Below are 18,748 nucleotides of genomic sequence, written 5' to 3'. Positions count from 1 at the left end.
CTCGTGCTCCCCGGGAAATCCCGCCCGCCGCTTTTTAATAGGCGCTGGCGCGCGCACAGGGGGCATTGGCAGTGCAGCCGGCTGCAGAGCTCGTGTTTTTGGAGGCGCTTCGGCTCCAGTGGCATCGTTCCTCCACGGATCCATCGCTTTGAGGTTGGCCATCACGGGCTCTTCTCTGTTTGCAGAGGATCTTCCCTGCCATGCTTAGCTTTTGCTGCAGTAGCGAAGGAGGAGAGTTGCATCTGGATCGGCTGCTGCATGTGCATGCTTCGGAAGTTGCATGGCTGATCCGCTGAGCGCTGTAACGGGGGCTAGGGGGGGGGGGCTTCTCGGTGAAGGTGTGGATCCTAAGCCGTATTAACGGGGGATTTTTTTAAGGGAGAGGCGGACTATGTTTGTTTTGGCTTGAACATACCAAAGCAGCCCAGCTCTCTATTCTCCAGGCACCTGAAGGGTTTCGGGCTAACTGAACCCCTTATGCCAAGTGTTTGGCATAAGGGGGTGAGCTTTTGGTCCCTACTGCTTTGGGAGATGCCCCTGACGAAGGACATGAAACGGGGCTCTGTAGGGCAATCAGCTGGCATCCCCCCCCCCCATGAAAAAAACAAAACTGTGGTTTGCAGATAAGTTCCTGTTTTTCAGCTATTTTATTAAGGGTTTTAAAATTCCCCAGGCTTTATACTTCTCAGGAGCTTTGCACCAATGTCATTTAAAAGCATTGTTGATTTATTTAATTCTTCACATTATATAGGCACCAGGGTTTTGGGCGATTGATAACAATTTTTGCATTCATTTAGAAAAAGTAAAAAAAAAAAAAATTTGCACTATGAATTATAGATTTTTAGATTAGCCCACAGAGTGTTTTAAAATGATGTGAGCGCTGTTGAACCCTGGTGAACTCACCAGTTCTCACTTACTGATGTAACATCCAAACAAACACTTGGCATAAGGGGTTCAGTTCTGGAGAATAGAGAGCTGGGCTGGGTTTTGGAGTTTCAAGTCATTTTGACCCCTCTCACTTAGAGTAAGGCTCTTATTTCTCTTTGTGGTTACAAAGGGAGATATTGTTTGCAGAGCGAGAAGGAAGTGAAGAGGTGCAAAAAAAAAAAAAAAATACAGTGTGTGCATCACTTTTGGCAGTTAACAGCTCCTAGGATCAAAAGCTCGCTTGCTTGATTTATTAGTTTAAACCCAGTAAGTGTACTTTAGTTAGATTGGGACAGTAAGGGAATTTCTAAGTACCTATCTTACTTTTTAATTTTAATTGTTACTGTTACTGGTTACTTTACCCTGGTTAATCTGACTCTGTACAGTCTCTTCTCCTGTAAACCGCTCTGAACTGTTTTGTGGTATTGCCCTATACAAAAATAAAGTTATTATTATTACTGTAAGCATAGGAAAAGCTGCTCCGGCAGATGGCATTATTCAAGTTTTGCAGTAGCCCCCCCTTCCCCCGGGGAGGGGAAAGAAATGTACAGTAGATGTCACTTGCAAAGTCTGGGCTCAGTATGTGAACTTGAAGTTGGGAGCTTTGGTTTTCTTCTAAGGTGCATTGATGACAGGTGGATTCTGAGCACTGCTTTGCCCGGAGCCCCCTCCAATCTGCTGCTTAGTTGGTTTTAATGTAGCGCCTTATTTTGGAAAGCTGCTGCTGCTCTTGAGATTGTATTAACTGCTCTTGTGTGCTGAAGTTTTTCAATTTGCCAGATAAAGGACCCTCAAACTCAGTTTTTCTTTTGCAGGCGAGTGGCCTGATTGATTTTTTGGCCTTTCTTCCCCTCCTTTGCAACTGAGCATCCTGTCTCCAGTGATCCCAGGAAGTCTTTTGCATGATGAGCTACCATTTGTATGGGATCAAAGGACAAAATTATCCAGTGAGATACCGTTTAACTGGCTCATCAGACGGTCTGAAATTCCCAGCAACTGGAGACTTTCTGCAAATGTGACTTGGGTGGAAGTTAGACTTAGCCAGATAATTTAGGTTATACAGGAGCCTCTTGAAACAAACGGGATTTCAAGACCAGACATTTTCTTGTCCATTTGTTTCAAAAGGCTCTTATGTAACATAAATTATTTGGATAAAAATTCTAACTTAAGACCAACTCACATTTTGCAGAAAAATCCAGCTGACAGATATTCTTAGTTACTGGGAATTTCAGATCATTTAAAAGAAGGCAGGTAGAAATGTGAGATGAGCCATTACTAAAATGTTCCTCCTTTGCGCTTTCAGCTCTGTGAGATCCAGGAGTGTTATCTGGCCTTCCTTCACCTTTAGAGGGTTGTTTCTTCTCTTTTTTTTTATATACCTCCTCTCTGCCTCCAACGTATCTCATCTGGTCATTACAGAATGGCCCTGAATCAGGGGCCACACAGAGAGGCTCTTTTTAGAACCCTGCTGTTCTAAGCCCTGAATGTAGCTCTTAGTTATCACTATTGCATGATGACTACAACTGCCTCCCCAGTCAGTATCTGCACCCAGCACTGGCTCTCAAATGAATCGTCACATATTTTGTGTGAGATCTGTATAGTTTTCAGGAACTTAATTCTTTTCACAAACCAAATTGTAGGCAATACCTTTTTACCCTCCCCCCCTCTTAAAGGTATGATGGGATATAAATAAAGCTATTATTATTAATATATTTTTGACAAGCATTTGAGAGCTATCCTTGAAAGTGGGGGGGAAGGCATTGGGACTTGTATACCACCTTTTTGTAGCTATACAATTACACTCAATGTGGTTTGCAAACAGATACTTTAAGCATTTTCCCTATCTGTCCCAGTGGGCTCATAATCTTTCTAATGTACCTAGGGGCAGTGGAGGATTAAGTGCCCAGGGTCACAAGAGCAGCGTGGGTTTGAACCCACTACCTCAGAGGGCCGAGGCTGTCGTTCTAACCACTATGCCCTGTCGCACTCTCCAGCGATACGTTGCTAGCCTATAGGCAGCAGAATGGAATGGGCCACTGGGGGCAGGACTCGACCAGTGTCGGCAATCAGCTTGGGGGTGTGACCAAGGTATTTAGCCCCTCCCACCAAAAAAAGGATTTCTGCCTCCTAGTTAGTCCAGTAGAAAATGTTTCACCTACAATTTGATTGTTGACGCTTGACTGTACAGCTTTTCTTCATTGTGAACCGCCTAGAAGTTGCAAGACTATGGCGGTATAGAAAAAATAAAGTTATTATTATTATTATCTCACATAGCCAAGGTCCAACATGGCAATCACCATTCTCTTCTGCATTCTTACTCTACAGCACCATGCCTTCAACAAGACTGCGAATGAGGCCTTGGCTGGAACAGCAGATAAACTCCAATGCCATTCCAGGACTGGAATGGCTCAACAAGGTAAGATTGTGGTCCCTGCCTTATGGACTTAGCTTTTAATCTGTACAGGTAGAGAGATTCTACTTGTGGTATTTCATGGAGCCCCATCAGATTCATTTTGCTGCAGTGTAAAAACTGTTCTAACGGGGCAACATGATTGTTAATTAATATATTTAGTGCTGGGCATAACATTCCGACTTCGACGTAGTGCCAGCTTCAGATTTCTAACTCATAAGTAACTAAGTGACCGGTTACATGATTTAATTAAGGGTTCATAGACAACGGCGCGAAAGACAAAAGCGCGCGCCGACAATTGAGCGCCGCTCTAAATTACAGTTTTTAGGGGCTCCGACGGGGGGTTTTGTTGGGGAACCCCCCAATTTACTTAATAGACATCGCGCCGGCGTTATGGGGGGTTTGGGGGGTTGTAACCCTCCACATTTTACTGTAAACTGAACTTTTTCCCTAAAAACAAGGAAAAAGTGAAGTTTTCAGTACAATGTGAGGGGTTAGAACCCCCCACAATGCCCCCCCCAACGCAGCGCGATGTCTATTAAGTTAAGTGGGGGGGGGGTTCGCCCCCCCGTTGGAGCGCTAAAAACAGTAATGTAGAGCGGTGCGGCGGCGCGCGCTGCGCTCAATTGTCTGGGCGCGCCTTTGTCCCGGCGCGCTTTTGACCTGACACTTAATTGTGCTGTATATCTACAAAGATAAATTGTGTTTGTAACACAGGAGCAGAAGTTTTTCCAAATCCCTTGGAAGCACGCAGCCAGGCACGGCTGGGACATGGAAACGGATGCTTGTCTCTTCCGTAGCTGGGCCATTCACACTGGTGCGTATCCATTTTTTAAAAAATTCCCAGTGGTGAATGTTTACAGTATGTGACTAGAAACCCAAGAGTAGGAAAAGGCTGTGTAAAATTGATCCCCTGCCCTTATTTTGAACAATCTACCTGCCTGATGTTGAGAATTTGGGAGCTACGTGGACCTTGTTATTCAACGGATAGTCATCCCTGGTGGTTTTTAAAGAGAAAGGGGATGGGATTTGATATACAGTACAGCGAGTAACGTGTTTCACAAGACGAGCAAAACATTTTATTAAATTTTAACTCGATAAACGAGCGTCACGTCATCAGAACGTGAGCACAGCCGAACGTAATAAAAGCATCGCGCCCGATTTACCCACAGTTCAAGCAGGCACTGCATACGCGCGCCTTACGCCGAGCGTGGCTGAAAGTAACGGAAGTGTCGCACCCAATTTACCCATAGCTCATGTACATACAGTATTTTCTCTTAAAGATTTTGGGTTGTGGAACGAATAAGTTTCCATTATTTCGTATGGGGAAATTCGCTTTGATATACGAGCGCTTTGAACTACGAGCATGCTTCTGGAACGAATTATGCTCGCAAACCAAGGTTTCACTGTACTGCCTTTCTGTGGTTACAATCAAATGGTTTACGTATTATATAGAGAGGTAGTTATTGGTTTTTAACCCTTTCAGGACCATAAGGATCGTAGGCCAATTTTTGTGGTTTTGACGACATTTTTATGGTAAAAAGGGCTTGCAGATGCCAAAAAATTGATTTTTTTTGTGAAATATCATTATTTTTATTTAAAAAATCACACTTCTGGCTTATGGACAGTGTGGCAAGTGAATCTTCTCGTCAATCTGGCAACGACGCTAATGAATGAATGTCGGAACCAGTTTGTTTACATAAAGGCAGTATCATATGGAATCCGTACATATCAAATTTAGAACTGTAGACTATCCCAATCAAAATTGATAGGATTTTAAAGTTATGGGACAAATATGTCCCTTGGTCCTGAAAGGGTTAAGTCACAGGCTGAATTAAGCCTGGCTATTCGATGCTGGGCCAATATTCAAACTAGTGGCTAATTAGCATGGGGGATGTTGCTACTGATTGGGAAGTTCTGCTATAGTGGTCAAAACCAATATTAGCTGAATTATCAGCATGCAGGACCTTGAGCAATGATTTAACCAGGCAGGAGCTCTAATGCCCTGTTAAATTGCTTGGATTATTGAGCCCTACGTTTGTTCGGGTAGTGAACCATAGCCACCTAGTATAACTGTGGTGGACCGTGGAGGAGGGCAAAAGTTAAGAGCCTAGAAACACAGCAGTGAGCAGTGAGAATTGGGGATTTTTTTTTTTTTAATCCGCAAATCTATCCACCAAGGTTCTGCTGAAAAATTTGCGAAAATTGGACCATCTAGGTCAGGGGTAGGGAAGTCCGGTCCTCGAGAGCCGTATTCCAGTTGGGTTTTCAGGATTTCCGCAATGAATATGCATGAGATCTATTTGCATGCACTGCTGTCAATGCATATTCATTGGGGAAATCCTGAAAACCCGACTGGAATACAGCACTCGAGGACTGGAGTTCCCTACTCCTGGTCTAGGTCAAGCACGCACACGTAGCTGAAAACTGACACGTTACTGGGCAGCATGTACAGTGAGAGTACGTCAAAAGGCCATTAATAACTCTTAAATAATAATAACTCTTAAATTGCTTTATCATTTGGTTGGGTAAGAAAAGCATAAATGAACAGTAAAGTACTACTTAGTCCAGGGGTAGGGAACTCCGGTCCTCGAGAGCCATATTCCAGTCAGGTTTTCAGGATTTCCCCAATGAATATGCATTGAAAGCAGTGCATGCAAATAGATCTCATGCATATTCATTGGGGAAATCCTGAGAACCCGACTGGAATACGGCTCTCGAGGACCAGAGTTCCCTACCCCTGGCTTAGTCCTAAGTGTGAGGATTTTAGAAAGCCGGAGGGTTTATTGCAGCAGTCTTAAGTTCTTGCTGAAAGGTGATGCTTTCGGCGATCAGTGACTGAGTTCAAGCACATTCTATGAAGGAGTCGAGCTGCAGGAACTGTCAGCTCTGTACAGATTCTGGCCACAGGAAATGTGCTTGTGTTAGGGTAATCTGTAAGCGAGTTTAAGCCTTGGCAGGATCAGATGGACTTTATTTGACCCTACTTGCTCTTTGGCGATTTCTCACAAAAAAAAAAAGCAGTAGCTGCAAGACATTTAAAGGGAGTTTGAAAACCCTGTAAACATATATTCCACAGCTGAAACATGTTCCTTTCTGACCCGAAGCTGAAAACCATTCTACCAGACTTCCCCATGCATCCTTTCTGGTTTTGTAAGCGTGTGTTCTGAGGCTTGTCCTCCAGTCTGTACACGAGGACCTGGATCTGACCAGGGCAAGAGCTTTCTTTGGCGTCTGATACTAGTTCATGGAATTCTTTTTCCAAGAACATCCACGTGGCCAGAGAGTCTTCTGATGGATATCTTTGAAGGCTTGGCTAGTTCTCATAGGCCTACCAGCAAATGCTTTTATTCCTTTTAAGAACAGTAAGATTTTTATCATCCTTCCGTTTTTGAGCTGGACAGCGTTGCTTTTAAGGTCAGAATTTTAGTTTCATTTAAGAGCATTTTTAGTTCTCTGGTTCCCTGTCAGGTAAACAAAGATAAAAGTCAGAAAAAGACTGTAATAATAGCATAGTCATCCCAATGGGTGTCTGTAATGATCCCATTCAAGGTTTTGGTGTTTTATCATTTCTCTTTCTTTTGCCATCATGATCTGTTTTAGTTTATTAACATATTTCACTTTGCTGTGTCAGGCTGCAGTAATCGCAAAATCTAGCACAGTTTAGTAAAAAAAAAAAAAAAGGACTCCCAAGTTAATCACGGTTACAATACAACAAATTTTAATGCACGGTAATTGCATATATTAATATAGCAACTACTGCGAGTGGGCCCAATCTGTTCTGTTGTAGGTCGTGTATTCTATTGTATTAGCAGTAAGCGGATTTCAGTTACTGAGGAAGCAGTGAGTGGTCCAATTTAGAGAATGACACGGAGACATTCCGTCCTCGCAGGAACTCTTGTCCCATCCCAGAGAGTTCTTTTCCTCACCTGCACAAGCCTCAAACACTTTAAAATCATAAGTATTTTGAGGCTTTTGCAGTTAAGGCAGAGCTTACAGAAATGGGGGTGGGGACAGGGCAGAAAATTGAGTCCCTGTAGGGATGGGGACAAATTTGTTCCCATGCCAATCTCTAAACTGCCCCACTCTAGAAATCATAATGTAGTAAAAGTGAGCCAAGTAAAGGACAATCCAGCCCTTGTGACATCACTGATGGCTCTTAGGCATTGGTGGAATGAGGCATTATGATGTCACAGTACCAGCTCTGGAACGTTACACACTATTTTATTCAAATTTCTATACTGATCTCGCAAGCAGAGACTAACGTGGGGACAAATGTTTCCCTAACCCCATGGGAACTCGTTCTTTTCCTGTCTCTGCCCCCTTCCTGCAAGCTCCGTCCTCATCTGCACAAGCCTCAACCGCTTTAAAATCAGAAGTGTTCGAGGCTTGTGTGGTTAAGGCAGAACTTACAGAAGTGGGGCAGGGACAGCAACAAAACTCACAGGGACGGGGGATGGGGAAATTCAGTTCCTGCGGGGGGGGGGGATAGGGAAAACTTTTGTCCCAGTGTCATTCTCTATTTTTCAGCCCGCTGTTCGACCGACGTCGGAGGTGATTCCTCCGACTTAACTTCTGCCAGTACTGGATGAGAGTTTAATTTTACTAAAAAAAAAAAAAAAAACCCAACAAAACAAACTTACACTAAAAGCTGCAACTTAGCCAAGCTGTTTTGTTTCAAGTGGTGTCCCAGCAGAGTGGTTGACTTTTTATGCGTTTTTTTTTTTTTTTTCTAGGGCGATACAAATTGGGTGAGAAAGAACCAGATCCTAAGACCTGGAAGGCAAATTTCCGTTGTGCCATGAACTCTTTGCCAGACATTGAAGAAGTGAAGGACAAAAGCATTAATAAAGGCTCCTGTGCCGTCCGAGTCTACCGAATGCTACCAAACACACCGAAGGTGGAGAGAAGAGGTATTTACGCAGCTTTGCTCTGCAGATTTGGCATGCAACATCTGAACAGTTCAAAGTTTGTTTGTTTTTTTTATAAAGACTTCTCACATCTGTTGCTAAAACCTGTTAGAGCTACACATGGGTTACATCCAGAATTAGAACCCAAATTGCATGCATCCAGTAAAACAAAAGAAGTGTCATATTCTATTTATTTATAATCCACTTAAAAACCTAAGCAGCTCACAATAAAACATATATAATAATAAAAACAGTCAACTATCAAAGTGAACAAAATTGGTAAAGTTCTCCTATTTAATTTGCAATTCTTCAAAGGTCAGTGACCCCAAAATATGGAGCTTAGAGACCTCTAGGACCACAAGCACATTTTCAGAGAGGTTGCTAGTGGAGTTTTCCCTTTGAAAATTTGGAGGATCCGAACAGTTGCAAAAGTGAACACAGGAAATCAAGTTTCAACTTTTTATTACAATTTGATAAATCGCCTATCCAATTTCTAAGCGATGTACATAGTATAAAAGGATTTAACCAAGCTACATGAAAACTCACAAGGACTTCACAATATACATGATCCAATGGGGGAGAGGGAAGAAATACATTTTATAATAGGACAGACAGGGAGATGCTTAAGGAAAAACCAATATGTAAGGGGATAGGGAAAAAGAAATCTGAAGGAAACGTTAGCATGGAAATTATACAATCTCCAGCAATTGCATCTGCATTTTACCCATTATTTTGGGTGGGAAGAAGTGTGCACTTTGGATACTTTAACACATAGAGGAGGGGAGGTGTGGAGCAAGAATCAGCCTAAATGCATAAAACTGCATAGAACTTCCATGGTAATGCGGTATACAAGAATAAAGTTATTATTATTATTATATAAATACATACACAAATGTAGCCACATAAATCAACTTATTGCCCCTTTAATAAGAAGTCTTGTCTTTTTTTCTCATTTTACTTCTGAATAAATTCATTTTAAAAGAACACTCTTGCTATTTCCAAATCTTTGGGAGTTTTGTGTAGTTTTCACGTTCCTTTAATTTTGCTCTTTATTCCACAGAGAGGAAATCAAAGTCACTTAAAGGGTCTAAAAGCAGGAACAGCAGAAAGGTAAGCTGCAAATCTACAAATATGACACAGTTTATAATTCAAGATTTCTGTGCATACAACCATTTTTTTTTTCTTCTTCTTCAATGGCTGGGTTTGTCTTTACAGTCAACTGACGATTCCTTGGGCTTGGAGGACATAGTGGAAACCAGATACAGCTCTTGTGTGCCAAATGACCACAGTGGCTACACGATTCAAGGTGGTTCAGTTCAGAATATGGAAATTGGAAGTACAGATGCCACCTTAGGTGAGAGCACTTTGGGGAAACGCTTGCAGTTTCTGATGAGCCACAGAAAGTCACAGCCGCCACTTTGAACTCCCCAAAGCGCTACAGTTAATTATTTTAGCTACCATTTAATTATGCATATTAAGAGGTTGTTTATTACTCGGCTAACTTATTTTAAAATTAGATACTTTTTTGTTTTCTGTTCAGCAAATGCTAAATGGCTTTTTTTTTTATTTCTGTCTTTTGATTTAGATATTGCAGAATGCAGAATGAGTACTGAGGTTCTGCAGGGTACGCAGTGGCAGGAAACTTCAGAAATGTCTGTAGACAGCACGAATGACTTGTACCCATTTCAAGTCTCGCCCTTGCCGCCCTCTTCCAATGGTTTGTATTTGATTTGAATTTTTTTTTTTTCCTTGGATGCTTTTAACCTCCCAGCTTCATTTAGGCTCCCCTGTGTTGGGCTTTAGCATTTTCCAGTTGATAGCACTGAGCTTCCCATTAACCAGACTTTTATTTTTGTGTGTTTAGTTGCTAATTTCCATAAAGATTTCTCTCTCCTAAGACTGATATTAAAATAAGGCCCCTTCTCTATCTAATCTTCTGCAGTAATTAAACACTGCTTGCAAAGGTAAACAGGAATGTGACGATTCATCACAGCCGTGCTGAATCATCCCATTCCACTGGTACTGCATGGAATAAGGAAAGACCCCAGCTGGGCTTAGGCGCTCCTCATGCTGCTTGACTGCAGTGGTTAAGACCCACTAGTGTGCGAACCCAGAGACCTCTAACCCGCTGCCGCCATCACTTTCTCACAGCCTCTGCCTGCTCTGGCTTGCTGAGGTGCAATTTGGCAGCCCTCCGCACGATGAAACTGACGTGCGGAATGGGATGAGTCATGCGATCCAGGGTAGGAAAGAATTCTGGAGGGGCATCGGTCCCCCAAATGATTCAACCCATTCTAAGAGGAGAGGGGGGGAAATGGCCTATTTGGTGGGGAGGATGTCCATTGCGGCACGTTTCGTGAGACGATTCAGCGCTGAACTGGCCGCGATGAATCCGCCCTAACCCGAGGTAAACTGCTGTCCGTCTTCACTGGGGTTCAGTAGCAGACCTATAAAACTGAAGGGCTGGAAGCAGCTCATTCGTTCTCTCAACCTGTTAAACCACTGAGCCCTAGCACTGTGTCCCAGTATGGCTTACAGGAACACGCAAATCATAGGGTTTCATAAAATAAAAATGTATCTTCACAACAAACGATACCATATTTAAAAGCAGGGTTAATTTTAGAGAATGACACGGGGACAGATTTGTCCCTGTCCCATTCCTGTAAGCTCTCCCTTAACCGCACAAGCCTTGAACACTTATGATTGGGCAAATGAGAACAGAGCTTGTGGGAATGGGGTACAGACAGGAAGAGAACTCGCTAGGACAGGAAAATGAGTTTCCCAGGAGGATGGGGAAAAATTTGTCCCCGTGTCATTCTCTAATTGCTTTTAAAGACCTGGGAGGGTGTGTGTTATCCCCAAAATTTACTTCCGCTCATCTGTTCCTGTTGTGAAACAGCAGTGTGTTTTTGGGTCCCTCCTTTACCACAAAAATAAGGTGGAACTATGCATGAATTTTTATTATTTGAGATTGTTTGATTACATAACATCCTCTGAGAAGTTTCTAGAAGCAGCATCCTTTTTGCTTAACAAATAAACATGGCCTTTTGTTATAACGAAGGGTGGCACCATCTCTAATTAGCAAATGGAAAACACAAGGCCATGCGTTTTGTTTATTTGTTTTCTGCTTACCTGTTTCTGCTTACACAAGGCCATGTGTTTTGTTTATTTGTTTTCTACTTACCTGTTCTTCTGCGATTCTCTCAGTTGACCTGTCGCTTTTATCTTGCAGGCACAGAGGAAGAGGGTGAAAAATGTCTAACAGAAGACCTTGAAAAGGTAAGTTATTCAATACAAATTTTTTTTTTTTTTTAAGAAAGCAGTACTGAAGGGGCCAATGTAATGCACTGAAAACGGTACACCGGCGAAAGTGTGCAGGATATTGGCATGCCGACACCTGTGCGCAGGACGAATGCGTGCCACCAATTCTGCCGCTTTTACGCCTTACCGTTAGCGTTATGAGGGGGGGCAGAACCCTCCCGGTACACTTTTAACTGATCGTGCAAGGGGGAACTAATCTCCAGTACACTGAAAACTTCTGCTCTCTCACTGTTTGTGAGTTTTCAGTGTAGTGGGGGGGGGGGGGGGAGTGGGTGTTTCCCCCCAAGCAGGAGCGCGAGCTGTTATAAGTGTAGTGGGGGAATGGTAAGGTGTAAAAGCGGTGGAACTGGCGGTGCGCATTCATTCTGTGTGCTTTTTGACATGCCACCCTGAAAACACCTTTGTTCCCAATGTCAAAATTACTGGGGGAAAAAGCTGCTCAGGGTCTTGGACTCCATCCATGCAGAATCCTTGTGGTTGGTAGCAGGGAATCTTGCTATGCCTTGGGACTCTGCCAGGTACTTCTGGACCAGTCACAGTTGGAAATAAGATATTGGGTTTGAGGGACCCAATGTATGAGGCAGTAGGCCAGCTGTTATGTCCTTATGATTAGCAGTGGCACAGATCTAGCTCAAAAACTGAGGGTAGGAAATTTTAAATACAAAACAGCCTGTGATTCTACACTTTTTTTTTTTTTTTTAAATTTAGGAATAGTCTTACAGTACAGTGTATGCGATAGTGTTCTCTGGGATAATTTTGTACCCAGTGTGACATCGCTGGTTGTTTTAAATTCAGATTTTCCCCCCCCCCCCCCCCCCCCATAATCTCTACTTTTGATCTGGGTGTCCATTTGAGACTTCCTTTGCTCCTCTTATAAAGCAGGGCATACTGAATGAAAGTGCTTTCCATTTTGCAGTAAAAGTTGAAACTAATCATCTATGTACCATTAGTGTGCATGGAATTGTGGGACATGTTGCGGATTGGGCTGGGAGGAGTAAACCTGGTGGTTAGAGCAGCGGGATGAGAGCTAGGGAATCCAGGATTCAAATCCCATAGATCAGGGGTGTCAAAGTCCCTTCCTCGAGGGCCACAATCCAGTCGGATTTTCAGGATTTCCCCACTGAATATGCACGAGATCTATTTGCATGCACTGCTTTCATTGTATGCTAATAGATCTCATGCATATTCATTGAGGGAATCCTGAAAACCCGACTGGATTGCGGCCCTCGAGGAGGGACTTTGACACCCCTGCCATGGATGCTGTCTGTGACCCTGGACAAGTTGCTTCACCCTCCATTGCTTTGGGCACAGACTTGGAATCTTGCACCTTCTGTAGCAGGAAAATCCCCACTTTACCAAGAATATATTGAGCTTGGAATCTGCCGCGTTGAGTAATTTTTTTTAAAGCTGAAAAAAAAATCCAAGTTTATCAGTGCCCTTCTACTTTTCGGCATTATTGATGTGTTGAAGAGAATAAGGAGGTGTTACAAAGAGGTGTTTTTCCTCCTCCACACAGCTCTTAGAACAGCCTTCAGACTGGTATCAGATGAGCATAGATGGGAAAGGCTTTTTCATCAATGAAGTTGGTTTCTATGACCCTAATGTTCAAGATCAGCCTGCAGAATCGGAGAAAATGGCAGGTACTGTTTGTTCTTTTTAATGTATCATCATAATGTAGGATTTGCGTTAATGGCATCGTAGCTTGACCTGGGTTGGAAAGGCTGGTTATCAACATTTAGAACCTGGTTGAAGTGACCATATCGAAAGACAAGAAGGCTGGTCCTCACTGTCCAACGCGAAGGGGACTTGTCTGCGGTCATCCAGCAGATGGACGGGGCATCAAGTTTGTTAGCCCCAAGCGTTCTCCTGGCTCTTATTTCTCTGCTCTGACCACTGCACCTGCAGGCTAACCTTGTTGGAATTGCAACTGTCTTTGTGCCCTAGAAATCATGGTAGATATTCCCATTTTCAGCTACTAAAATTTCGTGCATGTACAAACATTGGAACTCTGCCCTATTACGCCCTCTGGAAGCGCATTCCAGGTGTCCACCACACGTTGGGTAAAGAAGAATTTGCTAGCATTCGTTTTGAATCTGTCCCCTTTCAACTTTTCCGAATGCCCTCTTGTTGTTTTATTTTTTGAGAGTAGAGAGGGACAGATTCTTCAAACTTCCAAAAAAATAAAAGAACAAGAGGGCATTCGGAAAAGTTGAAAGGGGACAGATTCAAAACGAATGCTAGGAAGTTCTTCTTTACCCAACGTGTGGTGGACACCTGGAATGCGCTTCCAGAGGGCATAATAGGGCAGAGTACGGTACTGGGGTTTAAGAAAGGATTGGGCAAATTCCTACTGGAAAAGGGGATAGAGGGGTATAGATAGAGGATGACTGCACAGGTCCTGGACCTGTTGGACCGCCGCGTGAGCGGACTGCTGGGCACAATGGACCTCAGGTCTGACCCAGCGGAGGCATTGCTTATGTTCTTATGGGAGAGGAGGAGATAGTGGATGGTCTGGATGGGCCATTTAGCCTTTATCTGCCATCATGTTTCTATGTTGCTAAAGTTCTGTGACATCACAATGCAGGTGCAAAGAGCCTTAGCCTATAGGAAGAGGAGATGCAAATGTTAAGAGCCTTAGCCAATAGGAAGAGGAGGAGATAGTGGATGCTCTGGATGGGCCATTTGGCCTTTATCTGCCATCATGTTTCTATGTTACTAAAGTTCTGTGACATCACAATGCAGGTGCAAAGAGCCTTAGCCTATAGGAAGAGGAGATGCAAATGTTAAGAGCCTTAGCCAATAGGAAGAGGAGGAGATAGTGGATGCTCTGGATGGGCCATTTGGCCTTTATCTGCCATCATGTTTCTAGGTTTCTATAACCATAAAGCTCTATGACATCACAATGCAGGTGCAAAGAGCCTTAGCCTATAGGAAGAGGAGATGCAAATGTTAAGAGCCTTAGCCAATGCGCTTCCAGAGAGCATAATAGGGCAGAGTACGGTACTGGGGTTCAAGAAAGGATTGGACAATTTCCTGCTGGAAAAGGGGATAGAGGGGTAGAGATAGAGGATTACGGCACAGGTCCTGGACCTGTTGGGCCACCGCGTGAGCGGACTGCTGGGCACGATGGACCTCGGGTCTGACCCAGCGGAGGCATTGCTTATGTTCTTATAAAGGGAGAGAGAGGGAGCAACAGAAAGTTTCAACTTTTCCGTCTGCATGTCTTAACAATTTTAGTCGATTCCCTTAAATGTGAAAACCGATTTTAAATTTGAGGAAGCATGCAATGTTTTCTTATGCACATCCTAATTAACCAATGCTGGGTTTTTTTTCCCCAGGGGGAGAAATTGAACTCCGACTTAGTGCAGATATGAAAACCGGTTTAGACCTCATTAGCTGGCTGGATCCTATTATTGCACCCATTCGTCCTTCCAGTTTATCGGCTATCTCCTGCACACACTAACACAGCGAGACTGAGCTGGAGGATTTCCTCTGGTCTTTTGTGGAAGCAGAAGAGGATGTGGCCGGTGGTTGCTTCTGACTTTGGAGCAATAGAGAGACTGAATGACCTCCTGCCTCTTGTTTCACACACTCGGATAAGAAGAGAACTTCACTACAGGGGAGTAGTGGTCAGAGCCAGCATCCCAGCCTCAAGATTGTCTGGCTGACGTGAGGTTCTTTTCCATGCTTCCGTAACATCTAAACGGACTCTTACGAGTTGCGGCTGATGTTGATGACCTATAGTGACTGAAATCGGGCATCACCTACCCTGTTTTTGGTTTTTGCACTGTGGTGAATGTGAAAAAAAATAATCACTGAGCCCTCAACTAAACAAATGTGCTTGGAGTAGAATGTGCTTTTAAGGAGTACAGTAGAGATTAAAAAAAAAAATGCACCTTTTAAAATGTTGGGTTTTTAAAAAAAATAAACATGTTTGAGAGCATTAACCTCATTAGAGGGTTACTGATCTGTTTTGCCATGTGAGACTGTTGCTCTTGCTGGCATGCATTTTCTCAGCAATAGCTCCAACTTTATAATCTGCTATCTTACAGTATCATGTACAAATGTGTAGTCAAAGGTAGCAGGCCCCACATTCAGTTTAAATTGCTGGCAAGCAGGACTTTGCTTCTTTCTAATCTGTACAATACCAGTAAATGTCATGTGTGTTCTTTGTATATATTTTCTGAAGTTTTAAATGTTTAAAAGTTTTTGTTTTGATATAAAAAATAAACTGTTAAGTTGAAAAGGCTGCTTTTTTTTAATTTGAGAATTGGGTATTCCTTAATTCAGTTTCATTGACTTTGTCACTTAAGAAACTTAAGTCTGGTCATACAGGGAGATTCCACAGGTCCATCAAGCCTAGTATCCAGTTTCCAACAGGGGCCAATCCAGGTCACAAGTACTTGGCAAGCTCCCAAAGAGTAAAACAAGATTTTATGCAGCTTATCTTAGGAATAAGCAATGGATTTCCACAAGCCCATTATTTAATAATGGCTTATGGACTTGAGGAATTCAGTCAAACTGTGTTGGAGGGTTTTTTTTTTTTTTAAACCCTGCTAAGCTAACTGCTTTTACCACATTCTCTGGCAACAAATTTCAAGAAACAGTCATGGCTGAAACCCTTACATGATAGTTGAAAGATGTTTTTACTTGGTAATGTGTATTTTAAGTGACACAAAAAGAAGAAAAAGGCCTTGGTAAATGAGCTCCCTTATTGGGCAGTTTGACTGCTAGTGGTAACATTTGGGCACTCAAAAGTAATTAGGAATTGTTCCTGTCCCCACTGGCCATCAAGAAAACACAGTCAAGAGGGAATCAGAACATTCAAAAGGGAGTATGGGAAGGTTTAATACTCCTAGAGAGTCTCTTAAGTCACATGTTAGTGACCTGATATTTCAGTAGGGAAGGGGGGTCTGTTATCTTCATAAATAGCACATTTTCCAAGGTTAAATGCAGGCTGTGTGCTTCTGTGCATATTAAAAGCATTTTTTGCAATTCTTTAAACAAAGAAATGCACTGCTGTAAGATTCATCTTAATGAAATCTCTCAAGAGCTCAAACATATTTAAGTTATGGTAATTTGCCACCCTCTAAGCCTAGTCTTGCATCTCACCTCTCCCTATATACCCCATAGGGCAGGATCTTTTCTTTTACACCCCCCTCCCACCTCCTTGTGATGAAGTAGGTTTCCCTTACTCTTCCTTCCTATGGTCTAGTATCTTTCCCTCCCTCCCCCTGCTCTTAGTCCAGCATCTCTTTCCCTGCCCTCCCTCCCTGCTCCCTTTCTCTACCTCCTCCCTCGCAGTCCATTTTCAAACTTATCTTTACTGCTGCTGGTGTCATTGGCACTAAATCTCACTGGCCCCGAAGCCTTTCCTCCGGTACATCGCACCCTGCTGGAACTAGAAAGCTGAATTATAGGGCAGCAGGATGTGGTAGAGGAAGAGAGGCTGGTGGGAGTAAGGGAGCTTATCAAAGCTGATGATCACTGAGTGTAAAGAGAAGTTTTGAAGGTAGACCAGGTTGGAGGCAGATTTAAGGGTGGGGGAGGTAGAAAGGGAGACATTCTGAATTGGGAAAAGCAGTACTGCTGGATTGTGGAGGAGGAAGAGCTTCCTTTGCACACAGAGATACGTGAAGGTGGTCCTGCTTTTGAAAGTTTGTCGAAACAATTTTCCTTTTTTTTTTTTTTTCTCTCATTTCTAACCAGCTTTCCATAAGGTGTTCTCTAATGTAATATTTCAGAAATGTAACAAATCTTAGCAGTGGGATCTGGATAGTCCCTGCTGCCTCCCATACACACCACCCTATCTTCAGACCCCAACCCACTAATAAAATCAACACACAGTATTATGGAACATAGCCGCAGCTCTTTATTAATTACAATAGCAAATAAATTAACTGCATATATTAACATCATTAACACATTGAACCTCAATTGAACAACATCAGCAAGCTCCTCCCGAGCTACCCCGTGTAAACATCAACATATTGCCCCCGACCCCGCCAGCAAGAGCCTGAGGGGTGGCATGACCTCATGCCCCTTAACCCGGGTCACCTGACTCCAAGGCACGGCTCCCAGCCGGCTCATCGCCGGATGAGCCCCAGCACCCAGTAGCTCGGGAGACCCGCCCTCCCGGGCCCCAGATCCATCCAAACAAGGGCGGGCGGGCGGGTGCGAGAAATAACTGCCCTGGAGGACCCTAGAAAAATGAGCCCTCCAAGGTCCCAGTTGTATTAACTCCCCCGCGCCGTCAATCATCCTGCTAGCCCCAATCATTTAAACGCCTTTTGGCATGAACCACTCCCTCCCCGCTACTAACTTATCTCCCCTACGAACTGTCCCTCCCCCCAACTTGCCATGCGGGCGACACAGGGGCCTCACAGCCCCGTGTTACCATATGCCCGTCGAGACAAGCTCTCGGGCTACTCTATACCACCACACAAAGAACAAAACCTTCATTATGAAACATCAGTTATAAGTTTTATTTACAAACTAGCTTTATAGCCCGTTACATTAACGGGTGCTAGAATATATGTGTGTGTGTCTGTCTTTATTTCTTTCTCTCTCTGTCTCCTTAGCCGCTTTCTGTCTTTCTTTCTTTTGGCTGTCCACCACCACCCCTTGCGTGTTCCCCCTGTCCATTCTCCCTTCTTTTTACCTCCCCTGTGTCCACCACCGCCCCTTCACTGCTCCCCTTATCCAGCAACAGCTCTTCTCCCTTTGTTTTACCCTGTCCATCAGCACCTCTTCCTGCTCCCCCTGTCCAGCAGTAGGCCTCCCTTCCTTTTTTCCCCCCCATGTCCATCAGTACCTCTTCCTGCTCCCCCTGTCCAGCAGTAGGCCTACCTTTCTTCCCCCCTGTCCATCAGCACCTCTTGCTGCTCCCCCTATCTAGCAGTAGGCCACCCTTCCTTTCCCCCCTACACCAGAATCTCCCCTCTGTCTATCCCCCCATCAGTCCAGCATCTCCCCTTTCTCTATCTCCCATCAATCCAGCATCTCCCCTCTGTCTCCTGTCAGCCGCTGCTGTTCGCCATTTTGTCGAGCCGCTGCCGACAGGCGGGGTCCAGCTCTGGCACGTCGCTCAAGCACAGCAGCGGAAGCAGCACCGCCATCGCCGCTTCCGGACACTGCGGGAGCCCCCGCGCCTGCACATCACCCTGGCACGGGTAGGCGA

At 43.9% G+C, this 18,748-nt stretch overlaps 1 protein-coding gene and 2 long non-coding RNA genes across 5 annotated transcripts in view; 1 reads left to right on the top strand and 2 right to left on the bottom strand.

Annotated features, from left to right (window-relative positions):
• Positions 1 to 25: 25 nt before the first annotated feature.
• On the top strand, positions 26 to 15,497 carry IRF1 (interferon regulatory factor 1). Of its 3 annotated transcripts, none has more exons than XM_033927081.1 (10): positions 26 to 153; positions 3,253 to 3,343; positions 4,055 to 4,154; positions 8,074 to 8,250; positions 9,308 to 9,357; positions 9,463 to 9,601; positions 9,833 to 9,964; positions 11,480 to 11,526; positions 13,085 to 13,208; positions 14,907 to 15,497. In XM_033927081.1, exons 2-10 carry the CDS (start codon positions 3,257 to 3,259, stop codon positions 15,029 to 15,031), a joined length of 981 nt encoding a protein of 326 aa, XP_033782972.1. In that variant the 5' UTR covers positions 26 to 153; positions 3,253 to 3,256; the 3' UTR covers positions 15,032 to 15,497. The 3 variants fall into 3 exon arrangements, with proteins under 3 accessions (XP_033782972.1, XP_033782971.1, XP_033782973.1); XM_033927080.1 differs by lacking the exon at positions 26 to 153 and adding an exon at positions 1,834 to 1,874; XM_033927082.1 differs by lacking the exon at positions 26 to 153 and adding an exon at positions 2,023 to 3,015.
• The window catches only part of LOC117351590, a 105,639-nt gene continuing 92,511 nt past the window's right edge, over positions 5,621 to 18,748 (bottom strand). The window contains exon 3 of the long non-coding RNA XR_004537482.1: positions 5,621 to 6,801. This is a non-coding gene — a long non-coding RNA (uncharacterized LOC117351590). The remainder of the gene's footprint in view (positions 6,802 to 18,748) is intronic.
• LOC117351591 lies at positions 9,803 to 11,709 on the bottom strand. The gene is made up of 2 exons (XR_004537483.1): positions 11,432 to 11,709; positions 9,803 to 11,379 (listed from the first exon to the last, which is right to left on the bottom strand). It is a non-coding gene; the product is annotated as an uncharacterized LOC117351591 (long non-coding RNA).

Source organism: Geotrypetes seraphini, chromosome 18 (assembly GCF_902459505.1).
Source record: "Geotrypetes seraphini chromosome 18, aGeoSer1.1, whole genome shotgun sequence".
NCBI classification, from domain to species: Eukaryota; Metazoa; Chordata; class Amphibia; order Gymnophiona; family Dermophiidae; genus Geotrypetes; species Geotrypetes seraphini.
The sequence above is the reverse complement of the archived record's forward strand: the minus strand, read 5'-3'. Positions and strand labels throughout refer to the sequence as shown.